At 45.0% G+C, this 25,989-nt stretch overlaps 1 protein-coding gene across 1 annotated transcript in view; it reads left to right on the top strand.

Annotated features, from left to right (window-relative positions):
- The first annotated feature begins 2,919 nt into the window (after nt 1-2,919).
- The window catches only part of AP1S3 (adaptor related protein complex 1 subunit sigma 3), an 81,836-nt gene continuing 58,766 nt past the window's right edge, over nt 2,920-25,989 (top strand). The window contains exon 1 of the mRNA XM_063648410.1: nt 2,920-3,096. Coding sequence (XP_063504480.1) covers nt 3,094-3,096 — 3 coding nt within the window. The 5' untranslated portion in view covers nt 2,920-3,093. The remainder of the gene's footprint in view (nt 3,097-25,989) is intronic.

The raw sequence follows: 25,989 nt of genomic DNA, 5'->3' as shown, positions 1-25,989 counted from the left end.
TTTATTTTTTGAGATGTAGTTTAGCTCTTGTTGCCTAGGCTGGAGTGCAATGGCACAATCTCGGCTCACTGCAACCTCCATTTCCCAGGTTCAAGCCATTCTCTTAGCCTCCCAAGGAGCTGGGCTTACAGGCATGTGCCACCATGCCTGGCTAATTTTTTGTATTTAGTAGAGACAGGGTTTCACCATGTTAGTCAGGCTGGTCTCAAACTCCTGACCTCAGGTGATCCACCTGCCTCAGCCTCCCAAAGTGCTGGGATTACAGGCATGAGCCATCGCTCCTGGCCTCTCCTGCTTTAATATTTGACTTAACTGTCATGGCAACAGCGCTGAGATGATTTCTTTAGCTTTTTTTTTTTTTTTTTTTCCTTTTTTCTTTTGAGAGAATCTCGTAGTGTTGTCCAGGCTGGAGTACAGTGGGGATCTCGGTTCACTGCAAACTCTGCCTGCAGGGTTCAGACGATTCTCCTGCCTCAGCCTCCTGAGTAGCTGCGATTACAGGCACCTGCCACCACACCCAGCTAATTTTTGTATTAGGGGTTTCACCACGTTGACCAGGCTGGTTTTGAACTCCTGATGTCAGGTGATCCCCCCGCCTCAGTCTCCCAAAGTCCTGGGGTTACAGGCATGAGCCACGGCACCCGGCCTGAGATTTCTTTAGCTTTGAAATTCACCTTTATAATTCCATTTCTTTCCCACTAGCAAAGAAAATCTTACAGCAGAAGGCTCTGGATGGTGGCACAGAGCTGGGCCCTGCCCTGAAGTTACCTAGAAAGGAGGAGAAGCACAAAGATTAGAGTCTATCTAGTTAGATAAAGCATAATGTCCTGAGATAGGGAAGGAACAGACCCTGGGGGAAGAACACAGGGGTTAAAAAGTAGCTGTCCTAGATTCCATTTCTTTCAGGAAGCAAAATCATCCCATCGCCTGGGGTTTAACTGTTGTCAAATAGACCTCTTCCAATGCCCCCGGCAGATTCCGCAAGTCCAGGTTTGAGAGCTTTGAGGCTGGAGGCTGTGGCTTTCCTGGGGGCTTGCAGTGATGCCCTCATGTAGAGAACACTCATTGCCTCTGGCCCCTGCCCACCTCTAGGCCTCCTGGCACTTAACTCACATAGAGGCCTTTTTTGAAGTCTTTCCAGAAGGACTTTTTTTTTTTTCTTCTTCAAAGCACTGGCTTCTCACATCCAAGTCTTCTGTCACCTCCCCAGGGGGCACTTACCTGACCACTCAGCTAAATCAATGTAGCTTCCCTGTGCCCATCCCAGGAACTCAAATATCTCCTTCTTACCACTCATCTTAATTTCTTATATTTTATTTACTTATTATGTGTTGTCCCACAAGAGACTGTAAGCTCCAGGAGACAGACCACCTGTTTGTTCCCAGCTGGGTCCCCCAGGCTCCTGTTGTAGGGCCTGGCCTAGAGTGATGAATATTTGCAGTATGAATGCAGTGGTGGATGGAGTTTCCCTTATTTTCAGTCACGTGGGTGGGCCTACATTCCTAGGAAGGTAGACAACACATCCTGGGAAGGACTTTCACTGATTTGGGGTTCCAGGGACCACCCAGCAAATGACTTATTATTATTTTTTTTTTTCAGACTGAGTCTCACTCTGCTACCTAGGCTAGATGATCTCAGCTCACTGCAACCTTTGCTTCCCGGGTTCAAGCGATTCTCTCCTGCCTCAGCCTCCCTAGTAGCTGGGACTACAGGCGTGTGCCACCACGCCTAGCTAATTTTTGTATTTTTAGTAGAGACGGTGTTTCACCATGTTGGCTAGGCTTGTCTCGAACTTCTGGTCTCAAGCGATCCGCCCACCTCGGCCTCCCAAAGTGTTGGGATTACAGGCTTGAGCCACCACGCCTGGCCCAGGAAATGATTCTTAACTTTTGCAGGGTCTAGGATCTCTTTAGCTATTTGATAAAACCAGTGGACTCCCTTTCTCAAAACCATAAATATGCATTCAAAACTCTGCTTACATCTAGTCTATCTGGTAAATATAATTAAAAGAAAAAAGAAAAAAACTCTGCTTACAGCTTGGGGGTTTAGAGACTCTCAACGCCCTAGATTTAAGAAAAGTCAAGGGGAAGAGAGAAATTGGAGAACGAACTTTCTACACCACAACTTCTTAGGAGAGACTTCTTAAAAGGGGGGCGTGCTGCCGGGCGCAGTGGCTCATGCCTGTAATCCCAGCACTTTGGGAGGCCGAGGCGGGTGGATCACCCTGAACGCAGGAGGTTGCAGGGAGCCGAGATCGCCCCACTGCACTCCAGACGGCGCGACAGAGCGACACTCCGTCTCTAAATAAATAAATAAATAAATAAATGGGGACCTGCTTAAAATCTTTGCCCTTAGACTGCAGAGCTTACTTTTAAAAAAGTGAAATGGGGGCAGAAGGGGATAAGAAATCGCTTCTAGTTCCTTCTCTTCCAACTGCTCCCTCCCTGGAAGGCTTAGGATGAGACAGTCCCCGGCACTTTCTGCGAGTGTATCGGAAGTATCTTTCCCAGCTCTGATAAACGTTTGTGGAAGGAATACAGGACACGATCGCGCGGCAGCATCGCGAAAGGTCCCCGGTGTTCTCCGCGCAGGGAGTTCCCCGCGCAGGGAGTTCTTAGCGGGCCACACACTCTCGCCTGCCCACCGGCGCCGAGCTGCGGTCTGTCGGGGTACAGACGCGCGCGCGCGCAGGTGCATTCGCTCCAGGTGCGGCCGGCGCGGGGCGGAAACAGCTGCGGCCGAGGTGGGGGCGGGGAGGGGGTACAGGGGAGAGGCAGAAAGGAGGGAGGAGGAGGAGGAGGAGGAGAAGGGAGGAGGAAGGGGAAAGGAAGAAAGAAGGAGAGCAGAAGGGCGAGGAGGGGGGGAGCGGGGAGGAGCGCGCGGGGAGGAGGCAGCGGGGAGGAGCGTGCAGGGAGGAGGCAGCCGCGCTGGGAGGAGTCTGCAAACTTTCAGCGCGAGGGCATTGTGGGAAGCAGCCATGGTCTAAGCCGGGCGTCTCACCTGTCAGCCGCACCGGCGTCTGCGCTCGCCTCTCGCCCTCGCTTCTCCAGCGCTCCTTGCTCGCAAGGCGGGGGCGGCCGCGGCCCAGCCACGATGGTGAGTGCGGGGAAACCGTCGGCCCGGGTAGGCGGTGGGGGCGCTCGCGCTCCGGGGAGGCACCTGGGGCGTCCGGGCCGGACGCGCGGCCGGGTGGGGGTGCGGGTCGAGTCCCGCTTGGCCACCCGAACCGTGCGTCCCTGTGGCCCCGCCGCCCGGGACGGTGCGGACGCGCCAGGATCGCTTGCCCGGGATTCCTGCGGCAACGCGGCGCCGCGGCTCCATTCATTCATTCGATCCGCGTTAGCCGAGTGTTTAGTCTGTGCCGGGCTCGGTGCTGGGCGCTGGGGATGTCGCGGGGGACCAGGAGGAGCCCCTGTTCTCCAGGAGGCTTACCTTCTAGGAGGGGGATGCGGAGGGAGGGAAACATGCAATATACAAGTAAAATGAAGAGAACTTCTAGAGTAAGAAGCTCTCTGAAGTCTCAAATACAACCGGGTGGAGTGGCAACTTTTGATTTGGCAAAGCCTCTTCAAGGACATGACATTCTAGCTGCTGGAGGTCCTGGAGGGGCGCTACAGGTGGATTAGAGAGACCAAAGCGGAGGGGAGAAGCCTTGTTTGTGGCAGGAGAGGTGGGCATCTGCCAGGTGAGGCGGGTTTTTATAGGCCAAAATAAGGAGTTTGGTTTTGGTTTCAACTGAGTAGGGGAAACCTTGCTAAAACTGACCTTAACCCATTGTGCACTTTTGTTTTTTTGAGACGGATCTCGCTCTGTTGCCCAGGCTGAAGTGCAGTGGTGTGGTCTCGGCTCTGCCTCCCGGGTTCAAGCGATTCTCCTGCCTCAGCCTCCCGAGTAACGGGAATTACAGGCGTGCGCCACCACACCCAGCTAATTTTTGTATTTTTAGTAGAGACGGAGTTTCACCATGTTGGCCAGGCTGGTCTCGAACTCCTGACCTCAGGTGATCCGCCTACCTCGGCCTCCCAAAATGTAGGGATTACAGGCGTGAGCCACTGCACCCGGCCTGGTGTGCACTTTTAAGGGACCCCTTTGGCTGTGGTTGGAGAATGGACTGGGGTGTGTAAGGGCAGGGGATAGGGGGTCAGGTTGGAAGTTGAGGCCGGCTGCAGCCCTGCTGGAGAGAGATCTGGTGACCTGCACTTGGGTGGAAGCGATAGCTCAGGCTCCTCTTGCTCTTGCCTGCTGTTTAGGGGCAGCCTTTTAAGAGTGTGGTGGTCTGAACGTCACTAGTCCCACTTCCCCAAGTGTGTGACCACTTCCCAAATCCGCAGAAGGGAAGTGACCTGCACCCTGTGGGCCCACCGGAGGCAGGAGTGGGTGGGCCACGTGGGCTAAGAAAGTTGATGAACAAGGAGAGCCCGAGAGTGCTGAGCACCTGGCCAGCAAGACCGCAGATGCTGGTTCCTGTTAAAGGTTTGGCTGCACACACTAGCGGCGTCATTTTTGTCTGTTGAGGGTTCCTTGTAAATACAGCGTGATGCAAAAACAATGCTGTAAATAATGGAGCAGGTTTGTTGGCTTGCTCAAGTTTCCCGAGGAACAAGGTGACAGATGCCCAGTCCACCAGTGTAATTTGCCTAACGGAGGCTGGAATAAGGCCCTGCATTTCTGAGTCATCAAAGGCTGCTTTTGTGCTGAGGAATGGGCCAAGGTTTGGTCTATGAGGAAAAGCTGCTCCTCTGCACAATACCTGTGGTGGAATTTTATTTTTTCTTGCTGGTGTCATATGTGTGATGAGTTGATCAGAAATGTGGGAAGTTTCTCCAGCTTTTCTACCAGCTTTTGCCAAATGGGAAACATTATTTTTTTTTCTTCGCGATGGAGTCTTGCTCTGTCACCCAGGCTGGAGTGCAGTGGCGTGATCTTGGCTCACTGCAGCCTCCATCTCCCGAGTTCAAGCAATTCTCCTGCCTCAGCCTCCTAAGTAGCTGGGATTACAGGCGCCCACCACCACGCCCAGCTAATTTTTGTATTTTTAGTAGAGACAGGGTTTTGCCATGTTGGCTAGGCTTCTCTCAAACTCCTGACCTCGTGATCGACCTGCGTCGGCCTCCCAAAGTGCTGGCATTACAGGCATAAGCCACCGCACCTGGCAGGGAAACATTAATGTTATTGGGCATTTGTGATAAGACAAGCAGGATGTCCCACTCTTTATATTCACGATCTCATTCAATCCTTGCAACAAACAAATGAGGTTAAATCTGTTATGCTCATTGCATTTTAGCTACTCTGAGCTATTCTAGCAGTATGGCCTTGGACAATTTCTTGATCTCTCTGTCTCAGTTTGCCCATTTGAAAAATGGAGATAATATCTCCTAACTCATAAGGCAGAGGTTCTGAAAGTGTGGCCTGGGTGCCCCCAGCAGTCCCCAAGACTTTTACTGGAGGTCTGCAAGGTCAAAACTATTTTCATAATAATACTAAGATATTAATTTTCCCATTTCATTCTCATTCTCACAAGACTATAGTGAAGTTTTCTTGTGTCTACATAAGCTGAGATGGTACAACAGATTGAACACGGATGCAGATAGGAAAGTCCAGCTGTCTTTGGTAAGCCCAGACCTTAAGGAGATTGCAAAATTGTAAAACAATGCCATGCTTTTCACTAATTTTTTTTTTTTTTGCTTTGGAAAAATATTGTTATTGGTCATAAAAATGTTATGTATGTTTAATGTGTAATAGGTTTACTATTGTTTTTTCTTTTTATTTATTTATTTTTGAGACAGGGTCTCTGTGTCGCCCAAGCTGAGTGCAGTGGTGTGATCATGGCTCACATCAGCCTCAACCTCCTGGGCTCCAGCAACCCTCCTATCTCAGCTTCCTCAGTAGCTGGGACTGTAGGCGCGTGCCGCCATGCCCAGCCAATTATTTATTTATTTATTTATTTTGAGACAAGGCTTGTTCTATCACCCAGAGTAGAGTGCAGTAGCATGAACATGGCTTACTCCAGCCTCAACCTACTAGACTCAAGGCATCCTCCTACCTCAGCCTTCCATGTAGCTGGGACCACAGGTGTGTGCCATCATGCCCAGGTAATTTTTTGATTTTTGTATAAATGAGGTCTTACTTTGTTGCCTAGGCTGGTCTTGAACTCCTGAACTCATGTAATCTTCCCACCTTGTCCTCCCAAAGTGCTGAGATTATAGGCGTGAAAAACTGGGCCCAGTGGAATTTTTTACTTTTTGTAGAAATGGAGCCTACCTATGTTGCCCAAGCAGTATTGTTTTAAAATATATTAATATCTATTTTTTATTTTAATTTCAAATACAATAAATATCAGTGGATATAACCCACATAAACAAAAAGGTCTTTGGGATTGGCAGGCGGATCACCTGAAGTCAGGAGTTTGAGACCAGCCTGACCAACATGGAGAAACCCTGTCTCTACTAAAAATACAAAATTAGCTGGGTGTGGTGGCGCATGCCTGTAATCCCAGCTACTTGGGAGGCTGAGGCAGGAGAATCGCTGGAACCCGGGAGGTGGAGGTTGTGGTGAGCCAAGATCGTGCCATTGCACTCTAGCCTGGGCAACAAGAACAAAACTCCATCTCAAATAAATAAATAAATAAATAAAAGAGGGTAAAGGCATCTGAAAAGTTTCATAGTCACTGTCCTGGAGTTTAACAGTTACCATAAGTGAATGCGTGTGAAGGTGCTTCAAGCAGCTTTGCCGTTGTAAGTTCTCAGTAACCATCACCTCTCCTCTGTGATTACCTTCAAGTCGTAAGAAAGAATCGGCGGCCCTTGCTAGTGGCCAGCAGCTCTGAGATCTTTGTTGAGGCTCACTGTGTAACTCCCTGTCTTTCCTGCTGCTTCATTCCTGACTTTTGCTGACTCTTATGTTAGGAAACTGGTAGATGCTTACTGGCAGATCTAGGCACCTAGTACTTTACACACAGAAAATGGTTCTTGATTCCATAGTGCCAGTGACCCTGGTTTCTGGCACAGAGATTTCATATCTGGTGCATTTTGGGACTGTGTTTGTGTCTGGATCACACTGTTTGAAGCAACTGTGTACTTCTCCATCTCACCTTTTAGAAATCTCTACCTTGGAAAACAGTGTTAGGGCTATTGAGCTTCAGGAATCCCACGAGCTGAGCCCAGTGTGCTTAAAAAGGCTTATGGGGCAGAATGTACTGTTGAATGGTTGGCAATGTTGACAGATGAAGGAGGATTATGTTGTTTATGTATGTGTGTATTTATTTATTTTGCCTTTAACAAGATAGCTGTTGGGATGTATACGGTGACATTTGAAATGTTTTGGGGTACTTTTAATAAAAGCACAAGTGGACTTTGATGTATGTAGTCCATGTGCTTCTGAAAAGTTGAGGTGACTCAAAACCACATTGTGAACAAAACAGTAGAGGCACCCATTGAAAGAAACTCAAATGGTGATCCCTTTGGAAACATGAATAACCATCTTTTTGTGTTGCAAATTCCCGTCTCGTAATGTATGTTATTTATGTAAAGCAGGATAGACTTATGCTAAAAAAAAAATCAAGGATTTTTTTTTGGGTGTACAACTTAAAATCTGACTTGAGAGAATTTACCAAACAGAACTGGAAAGCCATTTCTTATTCAGAATATATTTAAGTTTGAAATAGTAGGAGTACACCCTTCTCCTAAAAAAAAAAAAAAAAGAAAAAAAGAAAAAAAAAATTCCCTTGTTCATTGTAATCTCATGGAGTTGTGGAGGGTGAGGGTGGAAAAACCAAACTATGAACCTGTTGGTCCTGCCACACCCCCTTCCCCTTCTATATCAATTTTATGGTCTGAAGTTTGAATTATTGTAATAAGCATGTAATGATTTTGGCAATTTAAGTTCCAGTTTGAGGGTGAAGCGGTCTATTACACTAATGAGTGCTTTCCTCCACAGAGACTTGGTCTAGGCTGCTGGCCAGCAGTTAGTGTAAGATCGAGGGCTTTGGGATCAGAGGAGAAATGACCCTTTGTGGTGTTCAGTTGTCCCAAGAGGGCTCACCTCCACTGGCCCTTCCCACAGGTCTCCCAAAAACACCAGTGAGACTTGTAGTTACTCCTCACCAGGATTGTTACTTCCGAGTTTCTATCACTCGTTTTTTTGTTTGTTTGTTTTTTTGTGGTATTGTCAGCTGCTGATAACTTTTGTGTGGCATTTTGCCAACAACACCTGTAAGGAAGCAGCACACTGTATATTTGCTGAACTGTGTTGTCAATGGCTGCCCTTTTGGGTCCCGTGAATTATTTCATTTTAAGACATAATGATAAAACTACTCCCCTTTCCAACACACACACACACACACACACACACACAGAAAACTCCTTTAATAATCCCCAGAATAAGTCCTTTGTTTTTTTTTTTTTTGTTGTTGAGACAGAGTCTCACTGTCACCCAGGCTGGAGTGCAGTGGCACGATCTCTGCTCACTGCAAGCTCTGCCTCCTGGGTTCACACCATTCTCCTGCCTCAGCCTCCTGAGTAGCTGGGACTATAGGCTCCCGCCACCATGCCCGGGTAATTTTTTTATATTTTTAATGGAGACGGGGTTTCACCGTGTTAGCCAGGATGGTCTCGATCTCCTGACCTCGTGATCCGCCCACCTCGGCCTCCCAAAGTGCTGGGATTACAGGCATGACCCACCACGCCCGGCCAACAGAACAAATACTTCTTGATGTCTTCATGAATTGTCCTTTTGATATTGTTTTGTTGTTGCCAGTGGTTCTCCCAGAGACCTGAAATTTCACCATGGTTGTGTGGTTCATTTCTTCTCTGGGGCCTGTCTTTTTCTCTCTCAGAGTCTCCCTTTCTGGTATACCTTCTTTTCCCCAATACTTTCTCTGTTTAACCTGAAGTATCCAGGAAAACTCCCTTTAAACCATTTGAAGCTCCCCCATAACCTATGACATGAAAGAATGTACACAAATGTCAGAGGCAAATGCCCCTAAATTCTCTCAGTGGCATATGAAACTATCCAGCCAGCACCCTGACTAAGGAAATGTATTTCTTGACCGGGCACGGTGGCTCACACCTGTAATCTTAACACTTTGGGAGGCCAAGGTGTGTGGATTGCTTGAGTCTGGAAGTTTGAGACCAGCCTGGGCAACATGGCGAAACCCCATCTCTACAAAAAATACAAAAAGTATTAGCCGGGCGTGGTAGTGTACCCATGTAGTCCCAGCTATTCGAGAGGCTGAGATGAGAGGATCACCTGAGCCCAGGAAGTCAAGGCTGCAGTGAGCCATGATTGTGCCACTGCACTCCAGCCTTGGTGACAGAGTGAGATCCTATCTCCAAAAGAGAAAGGGGCCAGGGTTGGAGGCTCATGCCAGCACTTTGGGAGGCTGAGGAGGGAGGATTGCTTGAGCCCAGGAGTTTGAGACCAGTGAGACTGAGTCTCTATTAAAAAGAAAAAAAAATGTATTTCTTGTATCGCTGCTAGTAATAAGGTAAATTAAAAATTTTAACAGTGAAAAAGGGATACTGAAAATCATTCAAGTTAGAAATAGAATGCTATCAACCATCATGAGGAAACTGGCCTCTGCCAACATCCCTCTTCTAAAAACTTTCCTGCAGGCATCTCTGGGCTCTGAAATTCCTGCCTCTCAGTAGCTTCTGAAACTGCCTGGGGAAAAATATGATCCCTCATTAGTCTTTCAGTGCGATGGGGCATGGACCTAGTACAGTCAGTTAACAATAAGTGCACAAGAGATTCTGTATTTAATGTCCTTGTTGGATCTCCTCTAACAGGATTTTCTGGGCTGGTAAGAAATGATTGGTGTGGGTCGAAGCTCGGTGGACACTGAAATGCTACAGGAGACTTCCTTCCAGACTGGGTATATCAAAGATGAGGAATGAAGGCATGGTTTGCAAACTGGGGTGCCCATACCTTCTGTGTACTCATCCTTGTAGACGGGGGTTGTCAAGGGATAAATTTGACTCATCCCTGGAGCATTGTTCAGAAAGATAATTTTTTTTTTTTTTTTTTTTTTTGGAGAGGGAGTCTCACTCTGTTACCCAGGCTGGAGTGCAGTGGCGTAATCTCAGCTCACTGCAACCTCTGCCTCCCAGGTCCAAGCAATTCTCCTGCCTCAGTCTCCTGAGTAGCTGGGACTACAGGTGCATGCCAACACGCCCGGCTATTTTTTGTATTTTTGGTAGAGATGGGGTTTCACTATGTTGGCCAGGCTGGTCTCGAACTCCTGACCTCAAGTGATCTGCCTGCCTCGGCCTCCCAAAGTGCTAGGATTATAGGTGTGATCCACAGTACCCAGCTGAGAAAATATTTTTGTATTAACACACTAATATATTTGGCTCCCGGGTGCAAAATTCATACACACAAACCCTAAGACATATATTGTTTATGGCTTGCAGCTTAGGCTACCCTCCTGGTCTCATGAGGCCACCTGCCTTTCCTGCTGTTACAGTTATTTGGATAGAAAATTTGGAGAGACAATTTACTAAAGCAGGGGACAGTGAACTTTCTCTGTAAAAGGCCAGATAGTAAATATTTTAGGCTTTGTAGACCCCATGTTCTTTCAGTATTCCTCAACTCTTCTGTTGTAGAGTGAAAGTGCCATGGACAAGACACAAATGGATGGAGCTGTGGTTTTTTTTTTTTTTTGAGATGGAGTCTCACTCTGTCGTCCAGGCTGGAGCACAGTGGTGTGATCTCAGCTCACTGCAACCTCTGCCTCCTGGGTTCAAGTGATACTCCTGCCTCAGTCTCCCAAGTAGCTGGGATTACAGGTGCCCGCCACCTTACCCAGCTAATTTTTAACTTTTTTTTGAGATGGAGTTTCGCTCTTATTGCCCAGGCTGGAGTGCAATGGTGTGATCTTGGCTTATCACAACCTCTGCTTCCTGGGTTCAAGTGATTTTCCTGCCTCAGCCTCCCGAGTAGCTGCGATTACAGGAATGCGCCACCACGCCCAGCTAATTTTGTATTTTTGGTAGAGACGAGGTTTCTCCAACCAAAGAGAGAGAGAGGTCAGGCTGGTCTCAAACTCCCGACCTCAAGTGATCCCCCCGCCTTGGCCTCCCAAGCTAATTTTTGTATTTTTAGTAGAGACAGGGTTTTGCCACGTTGGCCAGGCTGGTCTTGAACTCCTGACCTCAGGTGATCCTCCCGCCTTGGCCTCTCAAAGTGTTGGGATTACAGACATGAGCCACTGTGCCTGGCTGGAGCTGTGTTTTAATAAAACTTTATTTACAACAACAGGCAGAAGGCCAGATTTGGCCTGTAAGTCATGGCTTATTGACCCATTTTCTAAGGCAGCTTCCACTAACTCATTCATAGGTATATTGGACAAATAATTTGGATGCCTGCCCCATGACAGGCAGGACTGGCTACGTAATTTGCAGTGCCCAGTGCAAAATGAAAATGCAGGGTCCTGGCTGGGTGCGGTGGCTCATGCCTGTAATCCCAGCACTTTGGGAGGCCAAGGTGGGTGGATCACCAGGTCAGGAGTTCAAGACCAGCTTGGCCAAGATGGTGAAGCTCCGTCTCTACTAAAAATACAAAAACTAGCTGGGTGCAGTGGCAGGCGCCTGTAATCCCAGCTAGTCGGGAGGCTGAGAATCGCTTGAACCCGGGCGGTGGAGGTTGCAGTGAGCCCAGATCGCACCACTGCACTCCAACCTGGGTGACAGAGTGAGACTCAGTCTCAAAGAAATAAAATAAAAATAAAATGCAGGATCCCTTTTTCAAAGTTTACTGGGAATTTCAAGACAGTGACAGCAGAGCATTAAACCAAGTTTTGGGTCCTTTTGAATGCAGGGCTTCTCCATGCAATGACCCTGTGTCCACTGAAACCAGCCCTGGGTCTGGGCCTCAGATACTGTGTTGAACAAGCCAGAAGCCGCCTGCTTGCACGGAGCTCACATTCTTGGTGAGGAGTTCTCTCAACTCTGTAAATATTTTGGATCAATCACACAGGAGAAGAATTTGATATTAAGCATTCTTGAGTCATCTCAGTTTTATTTCCTGGGAAGTTGCAGGTGGGCCGTGTGGGGACTCAGACGTGGCACTTGGGGTAGGGGGCAGTGTTGGCCTTGACAAAAAATTAACTGGGCATGGTGGTGCATGCCTGTAATCCCAGCTACTTGGGAGGCTGAGGCAAGATAATCGATTGAGCCTGGGAGGCGGAGGTTGCAGTGAGCCGAGATTGTGCCACTGCACTCCAGCCTGGGCAACAGAGTGAGAGTCTGTCTCAAAAAAAAAGAGAGAGAGAGAGGAGAATGTGGTGAGGGGGATGACCCCAGGGCCCTGTGTGAGTGCTGTGATCTTAGATACTTGGTTCATCCCGTTTCATGAGATCACCTGAACATGGAATAAGACTGCTTGGTTCAATCAGCACAGGGCCTGGCACCTGGAACACATTTCATAAATGCTAGCCAGGGCTATTTCTTTCTCTTTTCTTCTTCTTCTTTTTTTTTTTTTTTTTTTTTTTTAGATGAAGTCTTGCTCTTGTACCCCAGGCTGGAGTGCAATGGCACGATCTCGGCTCACTGCAACCTCCACCTCCTGGGTTCAAGCAATTCTCCTGCCTCAGCCTCCTGAGTAGCTGGGATAACAGGCACCTGCTACCACGCCCGGCTAATTTTTGTATTTTAAGTAGGATGCGGTTTCACCATGTTGGCCAGGCTGGTCTTGAACTCCTGACCTCAGGTGATCAGTCCGCCTTGGCCTCCCAAAGTGATGGGATTACAGCGCCCAGCCTAGCCAGGGCTATTTCTAAGAGAAATGGGAAAAGCTAATGAAAATACTTTACAATTTTTTTTTTCCTCTGAGAAATTTATTTGATGAAATAAACAAAATCGGCCGGGCATAGTGGCTCATGCCTATAATCTCAGCACTTTGGGAGGCTGAGGTGGGTAGATCACTTGAGATCAGGAGTTCGAGACCAGCCAGGCCAACATGATAAAGCCCCGTTTCTACTAAAAATAAACAAAAATGTAGCTGGGTGTGGTGGCAAACCCCTGTAATCCCAGTTACTTCGGAGGTTGAGGCAGGAGAATAGCTTGAACCTAGGAGGTGGAGGTTGCAGTGAGCTGAGATCGTGCCACTGCACTCCAACCTGGGTGACAAGGTGAGACTCTATCTCAAAACAAAACAAAATTATGGACTGCAGATATTGGGGAGGTGGGGGAAGGTAAGGGTTACAGTAATATCACATTTTTTTAAAGTATGATTCAGAAGTCTGTATAGAACGTTTTTATTTTGTTGTATAAACAAGTACTTACCTTCAGTTTCATTATTAAGAAGTCATGTCTTCAGTTCTAAGTCCACTACATAAGAGAGTCCTGCCTTTCAAAGTCCTTTCCGTCTCACGATAATCTAGTCTACATCAACTATCTTTGCAAAAACTGTGGGGGAAGGTCAAGACTTGAATATACAATAAGGCAGATTGGTCTCTCAGATGGATGCTTGAAGTTTGTTAGTGGTAAACTTTGAAAGGGTATGATGGATATACCATTGCCCGCCTCTTACAAAATTTTGCTTTTAACTGAAGTCATCTTTGTCAAGGTATAAAAGGCCCTGGGGATAGAGTTTTAATGAGTGTTGAGTAGGAAGAAAATGAAAGTTCTTAATAACCATTAAGTGGTCATTACCGTGCAGGGTGTTGAGTTTAGCATAGTAAGCATAGCCTCTTGATCAAAGTTCAAATAAAGCATCTCAAAATTAGCTGGGTGTGGTGGTGCTCGCCTGTATTCCCAGCTACTTGGGAGACTGAGGTGGAAAGATTGCTTGAATCTGGAAGGCAGAGGTTGCAGTGAGCCGAGATTGTGCCCCTGAACTCCAGCCTGGGCGACAGAGTGAGACCCTGTCTTAAAAAAACAAAAACAAAAAAGCCTCTCGATGAAATATGAATAGATTCCTAAGTTATTAATTTTGTTTTGTTTTGTTATGTTTTTGAGACGGAGTCTCTCTCTGTCACCCAAGCTGAAGTGCAGTGGTGCAGTCTCTGCTCACTGCAACCCCTGCCTCCTGGGTTCAAGCGATTCTCATGCCTCAGCCTCTCAATTAGCTGGGATTATGGGCGCACACCACTATGCTCGGCTAATTTTTGTATTTTTAGTAGAGATGGGGTTTCACCATGTTGGCCAGGCTGGTCTCGAACTCCTGACCTCAAGTGATCTGCCCGCCTTGGCCTCCCAAAGTGTTGGGATTACAGGCATAAGCCACCATACCTAGCCGCAAGTTATTAATGTTTTATTCAACTTCAGAGTCGTACTGAAAATTTCCTGGAATTTCTGCCCCCTATTTCCAGTCTCTTTTTTCTCCTTCGATGACTTGAAACACAACACAGGACTAGTCTGATTCTCAAAGGACTCCAGGAGAAATTCAATCAGCATATTTACTATAGGAAAAAATTAAAAAACTGACAGGTGTTGTGGATATATTCAAAGATGATTACTCTGTCAGGGAAAAATGATGAATGGAAAAATAATACTGTTTCAGGGTGTTTCCCACCTGTTCATCTGTGTGTTCTTTTTGAGACAGAGTCTTGCTCTGCCATCCATGCTGGAGTGCAGTGGCACAATCTTGGCTCACTGCAACCTCTGGTCCCAGGTTCAAGTGATCCTCCCACCTTAGCCTCCCAAGTAGCTGGGATTACAGGTGCCCGCCACCACGCCCAGCTAATTTTTGTCTTTTGAGTAGAGATGGGGTTTCCCCATGTTGGCCAGGCTGGTCTCAAACTCCTGACCTCAGGTGATCCACCCACCTCGGCCTCCCAAAGTGCTGGGATGGCAGGCCTGAGCCACCGTGGCCGGCAATCTTTGTGTTCTTAACTGCAGTGGTTATTATTAATAGGAAAAAAACCCCACAAATATAAGATCTGTTTCTTGATTATAAGATACTTGTCATGTTTTTGGGCAAAATTTTTTACGTGCATAGCAAATCTGAAGTATGTTGTTAAATTATATAATTACTGCAGGAATTCGGTGGGGAGGAGACGGGAGAGACAGGCCTGGGGCTGAGTCTGGAAGGGTGGAATGACCCCGCCTTCAGCTCTTCAGAAAACAGTGTGTGTATGAGTGTCTGTATGTGTGTGTGAGAGGGAAGGGGTCAGTGAGTAAAATAAAGAAATGGAATAATTATTAAGGAAATAGAAATGCTGGAGGAGAACTGGGTGAAGGTCGACCATGAGGAACTGTTTTCTTTCTTTTTTTTTTTTTTTGAGACAGAGTCTCGCTCTGTCGCCCAGGCTGGAGTGCAGTGGCGCGATCTCAGCTCACTGCAAGGTCCGCCTCCCGGGTTCACGCCATTCTCTTGTCTCAGCCTCCCGAGTAGCTGGGACTACAGGTGCCCGCCACCATGCCCGGCTAATTTTTTGTATTTTTTTTAGTAGAGACGGGGTTTCACGGTGTTAGCCAGGATGGTCTCGATCTCCTGACCTCGTGATCCGCCCGCCTTGGCCTCCCAAAGTGCTGTGATTACAGGCATGAGCCACCGCGCCTGGCCGAGGAACTGTTTTCTTATTGACACTCCCATCTCCACCCTTTCTCCCCAGCTCTGCCCCTCCGGTTAACCCCACTAACGAATTATTTATCCAGTATTATTGGAGTGACATTTCTCACGTGTGAATTTTTCACATAACTAAAAAACAAACCTAAAAAAAAGGTAGAGTTAAAAAAATATTAATACCTTCCTTTTAGGCCAGTTGCAGTGGCTTATGCCTGCAATCCCAGCACTTTGGGAGGCTGAGACGGGTGGATCATTTGAGGTCAGGAGTTGAGACCAGCCTGGCCAAATGGTGAAACCCTATCTCTACTGAAAATATGGAAATTAGCTGCGCATGTGGCAGGCGCCTGTAATCCCAGCCACTCAGGAGGCTGAGGCAGGAGAATCACTTGGACCTGGGAGGGGGAGGTTGCAGTGAGCTGAGATCGCGCCACTGCACTTCAGCCTGGGCGACAGAGCAAGATTCTCACAAAAAACCCCACCTGCCTTTTGCATTTGGAGAAATAAGTCAAAAGTAGCTTGTGGCTTATCCAAAGTCAGGAGGTGCCTCAGCCACTCAACCGCATGGCTTAGGGGATGACCTTACCTTACCTTCTATACAAGGTGTAATGCTGTTGAAATTGCAGGTGTATTTAGGAGTCTCTGTGTATGTCTTTTGTCTCTGAGTGGATTATCTCATGTATCTTTTTTGGATATTTTTGTGTATCTTTAAAAAACCATCTATAGCTGGGCCCAGTAGCTCACATCTGTTATCCCCACACTTTGGGAGGCTGAGGCAGGCTGATTGCATGAGCCCAAAAGTTCGAGACCAGCCTGGGCAATATGGCAAAACCCCATCTTAACTAAAAAAATACAAAAGTTAGCTGGGTGTCTGGGTGTGGTGGTGCATGCCTGTAGTCCCAGCTACTCAGGAGGCTCAGGTGGGAAGATCAATTGAGCCCTGGAAATTGAGGCTGCAGTGAGCCATGATCACACCACTGCACTCTAGTGCAAGATCCCACTTCAAAAAACAAACAAAAACAACGACAAACCATCTACTATTTCCCTCTACGCCCCTATATGTCTGCCCCCAGGCTCTCTTCCTCTGCCACTTTAATATGTGCTTTGAGAAGGGAAGCTTATTTTTTAAATCTATTTTTAAAAATTGACACATAAAAATTGTATAAATTTACACTGTACAACAGGCTGTTTTGATATGTATACACATTGCAAAATGGTTAAGTCAAGCTAATTAGAATATGTATTACCTCACATACTTGTAATTGTGTGTGTGTGATGAGAACACATAAAATATACTCTTAGTAATTTTCAAGTATATAATACATTGTTATTAACTATAGTCACCGTGTTGTACCATAGACCTCTTGAATTTACTCCTGTTGTCTGACTGAAAGTTTGTGTCCTTCAACCAATATCTCCCCAATTTCCTCCCTGTCCCCTCAGCCCCTGGTAACCACCATTCTACTCTCTGCTTCTATGACTTCATCTTTCTTTGATTTCACATTTGAGTGTGATCATATGGTACTTTTTCTGTGCTTGGCTTATCTCACTTAATATAATGTCCTTCAGGTTCATCCATGTTCTCACAAATGACAGGGTTTTTTTCTTTCTAAAGGCCAAATAGTATTCCATTATGTTTATATACCACAATTTCTGTATCCATCCACTGATGGACATTTAGGTTGATTCTGTATCTTGGGCCATTGTGAAGAGTGTGGCAATGAACGTGGGATTGCAGATATCTCCTCCAAATGCTGATTTCATGTCCCTTGGGTATATACTCAGTAGTGGGATTGCTGGATCATATGTGAGTTCTACTTTTAATATTTTTGGGGGGGGTCTTGATACTGTTTTCTATAATAGCTGTACAAATTTACATTCCCACCAACAGTGTACCAAGGTCTCTTTTCTCCAACCTTGCTGACACTTATTATCTTTCATCTTTTTGATAGTAGCCTTTCTAACAGGTGCGAGGTGGTATTTCACTGTGGCTCTTAATTGGCATTTCCAGATGACTAGTGATGCTGAGCATTTTTTTCCCCATATACTTGTTGGCCATCTGTATATCTTTTTTTCAAGAAATGTCCATGTAGGTTCTTTGCCCATTTTTTTTTCAGTTGAGTTTTTTTTTTTTGCTATTGAGTTGTTTGAGTTCCTTATGTATTTTGGACATTAACCCCTTACTGGATTTATGGATTGCAAATATTTTCTCCCATTTCATAGGTTGTGTCTTCACTCTGTTGGTTGTTTTCTCTGCTGTGCAGAAGCTTTTTAGTTTGATGTAATAGAGGAGTTTATTTTATTTTACTTTTATTTTTATTTTATATATTTATTTTTTTGAGACAGAGTTTTGCTCTTATTGCCCAGGCTGGAGTGCAGTGGCGCGATCTCGGCTCACTGCAACCTCTGCCTCCCAGGTTAAAGCGATTCTCCTGCCTCAGCCTCCTGAGTAGCTGGGATTACAGGAATGTACCACCATGCCCGGCTAATTTTGTATTTTTAGTAGAGATGGGGTTTCTCCATGTTGGTAAGGTTGGTCTCAAACTCCTGACCTCAGGTGATCCACCCACCTCAGCCTCCCAAAGTGCTGGGATTACAGGCATGGCCTATTTTTATTTTTTTTAAGACAGGATCTTACTGTGTCACTCAGGCTGGAGTGCAGTGGAGTGATCATGGCTCACCACAGCCTGCGCTCAAGCAATCCTCTTGCCTCAGCCTCCCGAGTAGCTGGGACTACAGGTCATGACACCATGCCCAGCTCATTTTTTCTATTTTTTTGTAGAGACAAGGTCTCACTATATTGCCCAGGCTGGTCTCGAACTCCTAGGCTCAAGCAATCCTCCAATCTCAGCCTCCCAAAGTGCTGGGATTATAGGTGTGAGCCACTGTGCCTGGCCAGGAGTTGATTTTAATAGCAGCTTAAGACAATCACCATTAGAAAGGCAGAAGAGCATATTGCTTGGAAGGATTGCTGGACTGGACGATGAGGGGACTTCGTTTCTATACTCAGCTATGCTGATAACTGCGACCTCCCCACAATATCTAGCTTCTCTGGGGCCTGTCTTTGGTTGTCAAATGAGAACTTGGGCCTGAGATACAATCTTAAAAACCCTTTCTGGCTCTCAGTCTGTTATCAGCTACAAGAAAATAATAATATGCCTCTATGAACATAATGTACGTTATTTTCCAAGTATGTCAGAATCAAAAGCAAGGCTGGCCTGATGCTCAGTTGTTAAGTATATGTCCTTGTGTTGCTGTTGCCCAGGAGCCAGGCTCATCCAGGTGTGGCTGGAAGATGGGGGTTTTCTTGTCCACAGCTGGCTGGAGGGGCCAACAGCCATGCACATAGGGGGCACGTGGCTGCATTGCTCACGAATCTTGCATTGCTCACGAATCTCTGTGTGTCTAGCTGCTATAGTAAGCGCAGTTTTGGCTTCAATCAGATCAAGTGGAGAAGCAGCACAGCACTACTATTTTGCTTTAGGCATATATTTATTGAATACCTACCAGAACAGGGACATTATTAAGAGATAAAAAGTTAACAAAACTGTCTGGGTGTGGTGGCTCACACCTGTGATCCCAGCAATTTGGGAGGCCGAGGCAGGTGGATCATGAGGTCAGGAGTTCAAGACCAGCCTGGCCAACATAGTGAAACTCTATCTCTACTAAAAATACAAAAAATTAGCTGGGTGTGGTGGCGGGCGCCTGTAATCCCAGCTATTCAGGAGGCTAAGGCAGGAAAATCGCTTGAATCTGGGAGGTGGAGGTTGCAGTGAGCTGAGATGGTACCACTGCACACTCCAGCCTGGGCAACAGTGTGAGACTCTGCCATAGACAGATAGATAGATAAATAGATAGATAAACAAAGTTAACAAAACTGATTATGCTTCTGCTCCAGGGAGGGAAGGCATCCATACCTAGAGCAGCTTGGATGTCATTCTAAATAGAGGGTTTCTCTCAAGAGCATGGAAAATGAAGGTATGGTTGGGAGGCTCACGGTGTATAGGGAAGTATGTGTTTTGAGAGGGCCCTGAAAGTGTGTTAGAGACTGGGTTAGTGAGAAGCGTATTTCAGGCATGATGGGGAAGGAGGAGCTGGGGCAGTGAGACTGGTTCCAGCAAGGTGTGTTTCAGGTGTGTTTGCAAAGCAGATTGGTTTGGCTGCCCATGGGAATGAGTTTGGGAAATAGACATATACTCCCAAAACGTCAGCAATCTAGTCCCCGAGAAAAAGTGGAGTCATTTGGTGGAGGATGTTGATTTGCAAAGGAAATTTTCTCCTTGTCATTTGTCTGGAGGGCAGTCCAGGAAGGTCTGGCTTTTTTTTTTTTTTCCTCCTAGTTTGGAATCACCGAATCATCATTTCCTAGGTATATAGAATACGAGTAAGGTAATAGGCGCTGCTTGGGACAAACATTTAAACTTAAATTCTCCTTTGTGTGATTTTTTTTTTGATGATGGGGATAGTGTGTACCCATATAGATGTTACTGATTTAGAGTATTAAAGTGAAGTTTAAAGTTTTATGTTCATTTTCTTATATATAAGATGAGTTAAACAGGCACACCCCATGCCTCGGAAAAACTTGAATTCATCTTTGCCTTGGACATTTTGAAAAAAAATATTCTGGCAATAAATATTTATTGAACAGCTATATGTCAGTCGATGCATATTAAGTTCCAAACCATTAAGTATATTTAAGAATAAAACATTTTAAAACGTAATGGACCTAAATGCGAAAACTTCAACTCTGGTCCCTTGTGTAGATCACTGGGAAAAAGACCTTTATCTTACATCAATTGCAAGATAAATGTCTTTCAGTCTGAGAAAAAAACCTTTTAAAAGTGAGCTTCCTTGAAATAATAGACTTGTCTGATTTATTAGTAAAATTGATATCAAAGTGCCTTTAAATCACGATAGAAAGGAATTCTGGAGCAATTTAGTTTAGCAAACATTATGCCAATAAAATTTGCATTGTTGCAATCTCTTTTACACATAAATCATTTTCAGGGTCAAAACACAGATATTTTAAAGGCCACACTAAATCTAGCAAGTGTTACATTAAGATTTTTTTTTAACATAACTAGCTTTTAAATCCCATTTTTCCTGAACTCATTTTTTATAACCAGTGAATATAATAGTATTTTATCAGTAAAAGTTCAAAAAGCAGAAAATATAAAGTAACTAACTTTGCAATAATCACTGTGTTTATAGCAAATGTTTGTAACATGAGTGCTTCTAAAATATACTACTAATTTAGAATTATATTCTGTACTAGAGTCTTGACTGTGGAAACTAAGAATTTAGGACCTTGAGCAAAAATGGCTGAAAAGGATGCAAAATTCTTTTTTTGGTTAACTGTGAAATTAGATAATCACAAAGACAGTAGGACTTTATTTATTTATTTTTTTTACACAAGGCATCTTGAAGCAGTATTTTTTTAACACCCTTGAAAGATATATAATTAAATATCAATTTTATTGCCAACTGCCAGTTATTTATGGATGCCAATGACTTTATAGTTTATTTCTGTAGCTACACATTGCTAAAATTGGGTTAGATTTCTGCATTTTAAAAGAATGAATTAAAATATTTGGCAAGTGGAAGAAGTGAGCAAACAGAGTGTGCTTTTTCTCCAATGAGTGATGTAAAGAAGGTTATTTCCAGCAAAAGGACCTGAAAGTATCTGTTGCATTCTCCCTCAAAAAAGCTTTATGCAGTTCAGCTACGTGGCAGGTATGATTAAAAATAAACAAAAAGCAAGTGTTTGAAATCGAAGATGTTAAATCTCCCTGCACATAGCTGATTGCTGTGACACCAAAACAGTCCAGGGCTGGGCGTGGTTTTGGCAGATGGAAACCACCAAGTAGAGAACAAATGCCATATTTATTTCACACGCACCCTCAGTCACATCACATCATAAGTGTAGAAAAAGGCCCTGAAAAAATATGTAGTGGGATTTGAGCATGAAGACTGGCTCACTATCAGGTAATTAGCCCTATAGTTACTTTACTGGCAATTAAAATAGTATCAAATTATTTCCCCATGCCTGAAGCTTAAATCTATAATCATTAAGTGATGTCATCTTTAAAGCAGCCAGTGGTCCTTAAGGATTTCTGGTGTAAGAACAACTTTGAAAATTTGGCCTGGTGCAGTGGCTTATGCCTGTAACCCCAGCACTTTGGGAGGCCAAGGTGGGCGGATCACTTGAGGTCAGGAGTTTGAGACCAGCCTGGCCAACATGGTGAGACCCTGTCTCTACTAAAAATACAAAAATTATTTGGGTGTGGTGGCACGTGCCTGTAATCCCAGCTAGTCAGGAGGCTGAGGCAGGAGAATAGCTTGAACCCAGGAGGCGGAGGTTGCAATGAGTTGAGATTGCACCACTGCACTCTTGCCTGAGTGACAGAGCAAGATGCCATCTCAAAAAAAAAAAAAAAAAAAAAAGAAAATTTGCTAACGTTTCTGGGTCATTTCCCAAGAGCACTGCTTATAATTCCAAAATTTTTCATATGCTTCCAGGATGCCTACGACACTCCTTTTCCTTCCAGATTATCTTGGAACCTTGGACTTTTTTTTTTTTTTTGAGATGGAGTCTCACTCTCTCTCTCTGTTGCCTAGGCTGGAGTGCAGTGGCTCCATCTTGGCTCACTGCAACCTCTGCCTCCTGGACTCAAGCGATTCTCCTGCCTCAGCCTCCCAAATAGCTGGGACTACAGGTACACACCATGATGCCCAGCTTATTTTTATATTTTTAGTAGAGACTGGCTTTTGCCATGTTGTCCAGGCTGGTCTCAAACTCTTAAGCTCAAGAGATCCACCTACTTTGGCCTCCAAAAGTTCTGGGATTACAGGAGTGAATGAATGTGCCCAGCCGGACATTTTTTATAGAGGTATAGAATCCAAGCTGCATTTGATACCTACCCTGCCACCTGTATTTTGATAATTCTGGGAAAGTCTTTCAACTGTCAACAACTTAATCTTTTTTGTCTTCAATATGACGCATTGCCTAGATTTGTGGATTAAACAATATAATGTATATAAAAGTGCCCAGCATCATGCCTGCCATGCAGTGGGTCATTTTTATTGATGAATGTAATTGTCATGTAGAATACCATGTTCTTATTATTTGGTCAGCATATTTGTCTTTTTTTTGGAAAAAAGTCTCCTGGGAAGTTAGATGATGATAAGAAAATTTCTTGGGAGAGCTTAGAATCAGAGTAGTAAGAGTTAGTGGGCCAAATAGTCTCTGATGTTCTTCAACTCATAGCTGTTGTGTCTATCTCCATTCCAGTTAAATAAATCAACAGCGGATACTCACAGAAGCCAGACAGGGCATCTTTCCCCAGAGATGTGGTCCTAAACTCTTCCAAATTGTTTTCTTTTCTTTTTTGAGACAGAGTCTCACTCTGTCACCTAGGCTGGAGTGCAATGGTGCGATCTCGGCTCACTGCAACCTCCACCTCCCGGGTTCAAGCAATTCTCCTGCCTCAGCCTCCCAAGTAGTTGGGATTACAGGCATGCGCCACCATGCCTGGCTAATTTTGTAATTTTAGTAGAGACGGGGTTTCTCCATGTCGGTCAGGCTTGTCTCGAATTCCTGACCTCAGGTGATCTGCCTGCCTTGGCCTCCCAAAGTGCTGGGATTACAGGCGTGAGCCACCACACCAGGCCCCCAAATTGTTTTCTTTTTCCAGGACTCTAAGCAGACCATTGCTGTTAACACATCTTTCTTCAGGCAGACGCTGGAGCCAGGTTGACTTTTGGTTGTCATCCAGCCATGTCTTACTAACATTACACTGTGGTCATGTTGACTGGACCTTCTCTCATACAGAGGCCTAATTTTATTGCCTACAGGCTATTGTATTTTATTGAGACAGAGTTGTCTCGCTTTGTTGTCAAGGCTGGAGTGCAGTGGCACTAGCTTGGCTCACTGCAACCTCCGTCTCCCAGGTTCGAGCGATTCTCCTGCCTCAGCCTCCCGCGTAGCTGGGATTACAGGCATGCGTCACCACACCTAGCTAATGTTTGTATTTTTAGTAAAGACAGGGTTTCAATATGGTAGGCTGGTCTTGAATTCCTGACCTCAAGTGATCCACTCACCTTGGCCTCCCAAAGTGCTGTGATTACAGGAATGAGCCACTGCACCTAGACTGGACTATTTTATTTTAATTGGCAAGTTATGGGGGATTGTCTGTCATCTTTTATGAGCAGTCTGTAGTATGTTGACTCTGGTGTTATGGATCTATTTAACATAGAGTCAAAAGCCTCATATTGGTAAACAGCAGTCCTACTGACACTGCACATATGTGAAAACAGCGTTTGATTGCAGGGATGCTGGGATGACCTCAGGCTTTAGTGTCAGACTGATCTTATTAGAATCTCTCCCTGCCACTTACTAGCCTTTGGGCCCAGTCATTGACACAGGTATTATGGGACCCTATCCATGGTCTCCTGTGAATACTTGCTATCTGTTCCTTGCTGTTGGTTCTCGTGATTGTTATGGTTTGTGGCTACTCACATTTCATGCTTCTCTTAGCAAAGCTACGTGTTCATGGCCCGGAAACCTGGCTTTGCTTAAAAAGACCATTTGATCTCTTCGTTTGTTTTTGACAAGTAACCAGTTGAAGTATTTTTTTTTCAGAAGTGGGGAAGGAAGGAAGGAATAATTTCCCACTATCTGTCATAGAGGTTTATCATCAAATAAATTATATTGCATTCCTTATTTAACCAATTAACCCAACTGGTGATAAAGTAGTACAGTAAGTCCTCACTTAACACTGTTGATAGGTTCTTAGAAACTGTGTCTTTAAGCAAAATGACACACTGTATGCCATTGGAACTTGAAAAAAGGAACTTGACTTTCTATTTTTAAGAGGTCTTCCTTTAGTGCCCAGGCTGGAGGGCAGTGGCATGATCACGGCTCACTGCAGCCTTGGCCTCCCAGGCTCAAATGATCCTCCCACTTCAGCCTCCTGAGTAGCTGGGACCACAGGCATATGCTACCATACCCAGCTAATTTTTGTATTTTTTGTACAGATGTGGTTTCACTGTGTTGCCCAGGCTGGTCTCGAACTCCTGGGCTCAAGCTGTCTTCCTGCCTTGGCCTCCCATAGTGCTAGTATTAGAGACCTGAGCCACTGCCTGTCCCTGACTCTTATTTCTATCAATTAGCCTGTGGCAAAATTAGTTTTGTTACATAGTATGTTGTTTTGCTTAAAGTTGCAGTTTTCAAGAATCTATTGCTGAAGTTAAGTGAGGACTTAAAAACTGTATTACATTCTGTGGAATACAGAGTGCTGTATGCATAAGAACAGTTTATATGCTTGGATTATTTGCTGTGGAATTAAAACACTTTTATATTTATTAGGAAACTGAGACCGATTACCTTAGTTTTTCAGGGTTCATATGTTTGGTTGGCTTTACAAATCTATGCATGCATTCATTTTAGGTTGGTTAGTACCACAGTCCTCAGGAATTTGAAGGTGGCTCCTAAACTTGGGAGGGAAAGTGATTTTTGTTTTGAGAGTTGGGTCAGACCCTAAAGAATCATTACTTAGGGCTGACTGGAATTAATTAACCTGATCTTTCTGCTTTCCTTGGATTGCATCCAAAATCAACCCTGGTTGGTTTCTGCCAGCATTAGCTCCTTCAAAGTCTGCCTCTCAAAGATGTGTCATAGACTACAGCCCATGACTAAAATTTACCAAGCAAGGAGAACTGATGACTATGTTCTTGGTTTGATACCAAAAAGTACTCAAAGATTTTTCCAACGTGGTTTATGGCACATTGACATTTATTTTCAGAATCTGTGGTATTGTTTTGCTAACTCTGTCACCCTATTGGTAAAATGAATTGAAAGTCTAAGTCAAATACTAAATCACATTTATTTAAAATAAAGATTGGGGCCAGGTGCACTGGCTCATGCCTATAATCCCAGCACTTTGGGAGGCCAAGGCAGGAAAATCGCTTGAGCCCAGGAGTTCAAGACCAGCCTGGCAACATAGTCAGACACCCCTTTCTACAGATAAAAGAATTAGCCCGGAGTGGTAGTGTGTACCTGTGGTCCCAGCTACTTGGGAGGCTAAGGCAGGAGGATCTCCTGAGCCCAGGAGGTTGAGGCTGCAGTGAGCTGTGATCGTGCCATTGTACACCAGCCTGGGTGACAGAGTAAGACCCTGTTTCAAATTAAAAAAAAAAAAAAAATTGAGTCTTAGTTCTTATTGTCAGCCTGAAATCTCCTGTATAGTTTTAGAACTCCTGTCATATTTTTTAGTTTAATGTGCAAACCTCATTTTGATTGAAGTGTAACTAAGTAGTTTCTATATTTGAAATGAGAATGTTTTGCAAATAGTGGATGTTCATGTGACCAGTGAGAATTTCGTTTGTGAAGTTTGTTAGGGTCCTTGGAAAACTAGCCCCATGTTCAAATCCCTGATTACTTTGTCCTGGAGGGCCAGGAAAGGTCTAAATGTTACCTTTCAAGTA

This window comes from Pongo pygmaeus, chromosome 11 (genome assembly GCF_028885625.2).
Source record: "Pongo pygmaeus isolate AG05252 chromosome 11, NHGRI_mPonPyg2-v2.0_pri, whole genome shotgun sequence".
NCBI lineage: Eukaryota > Metazoa > Chordata > Mammalia > Primates > Hominidae > Pongo > Pongo pygmaeus.
Note: the sequence above shows the minus strand (reverse complement) of the source record. Positions and strands in the feature narration are given on the sequence as shown.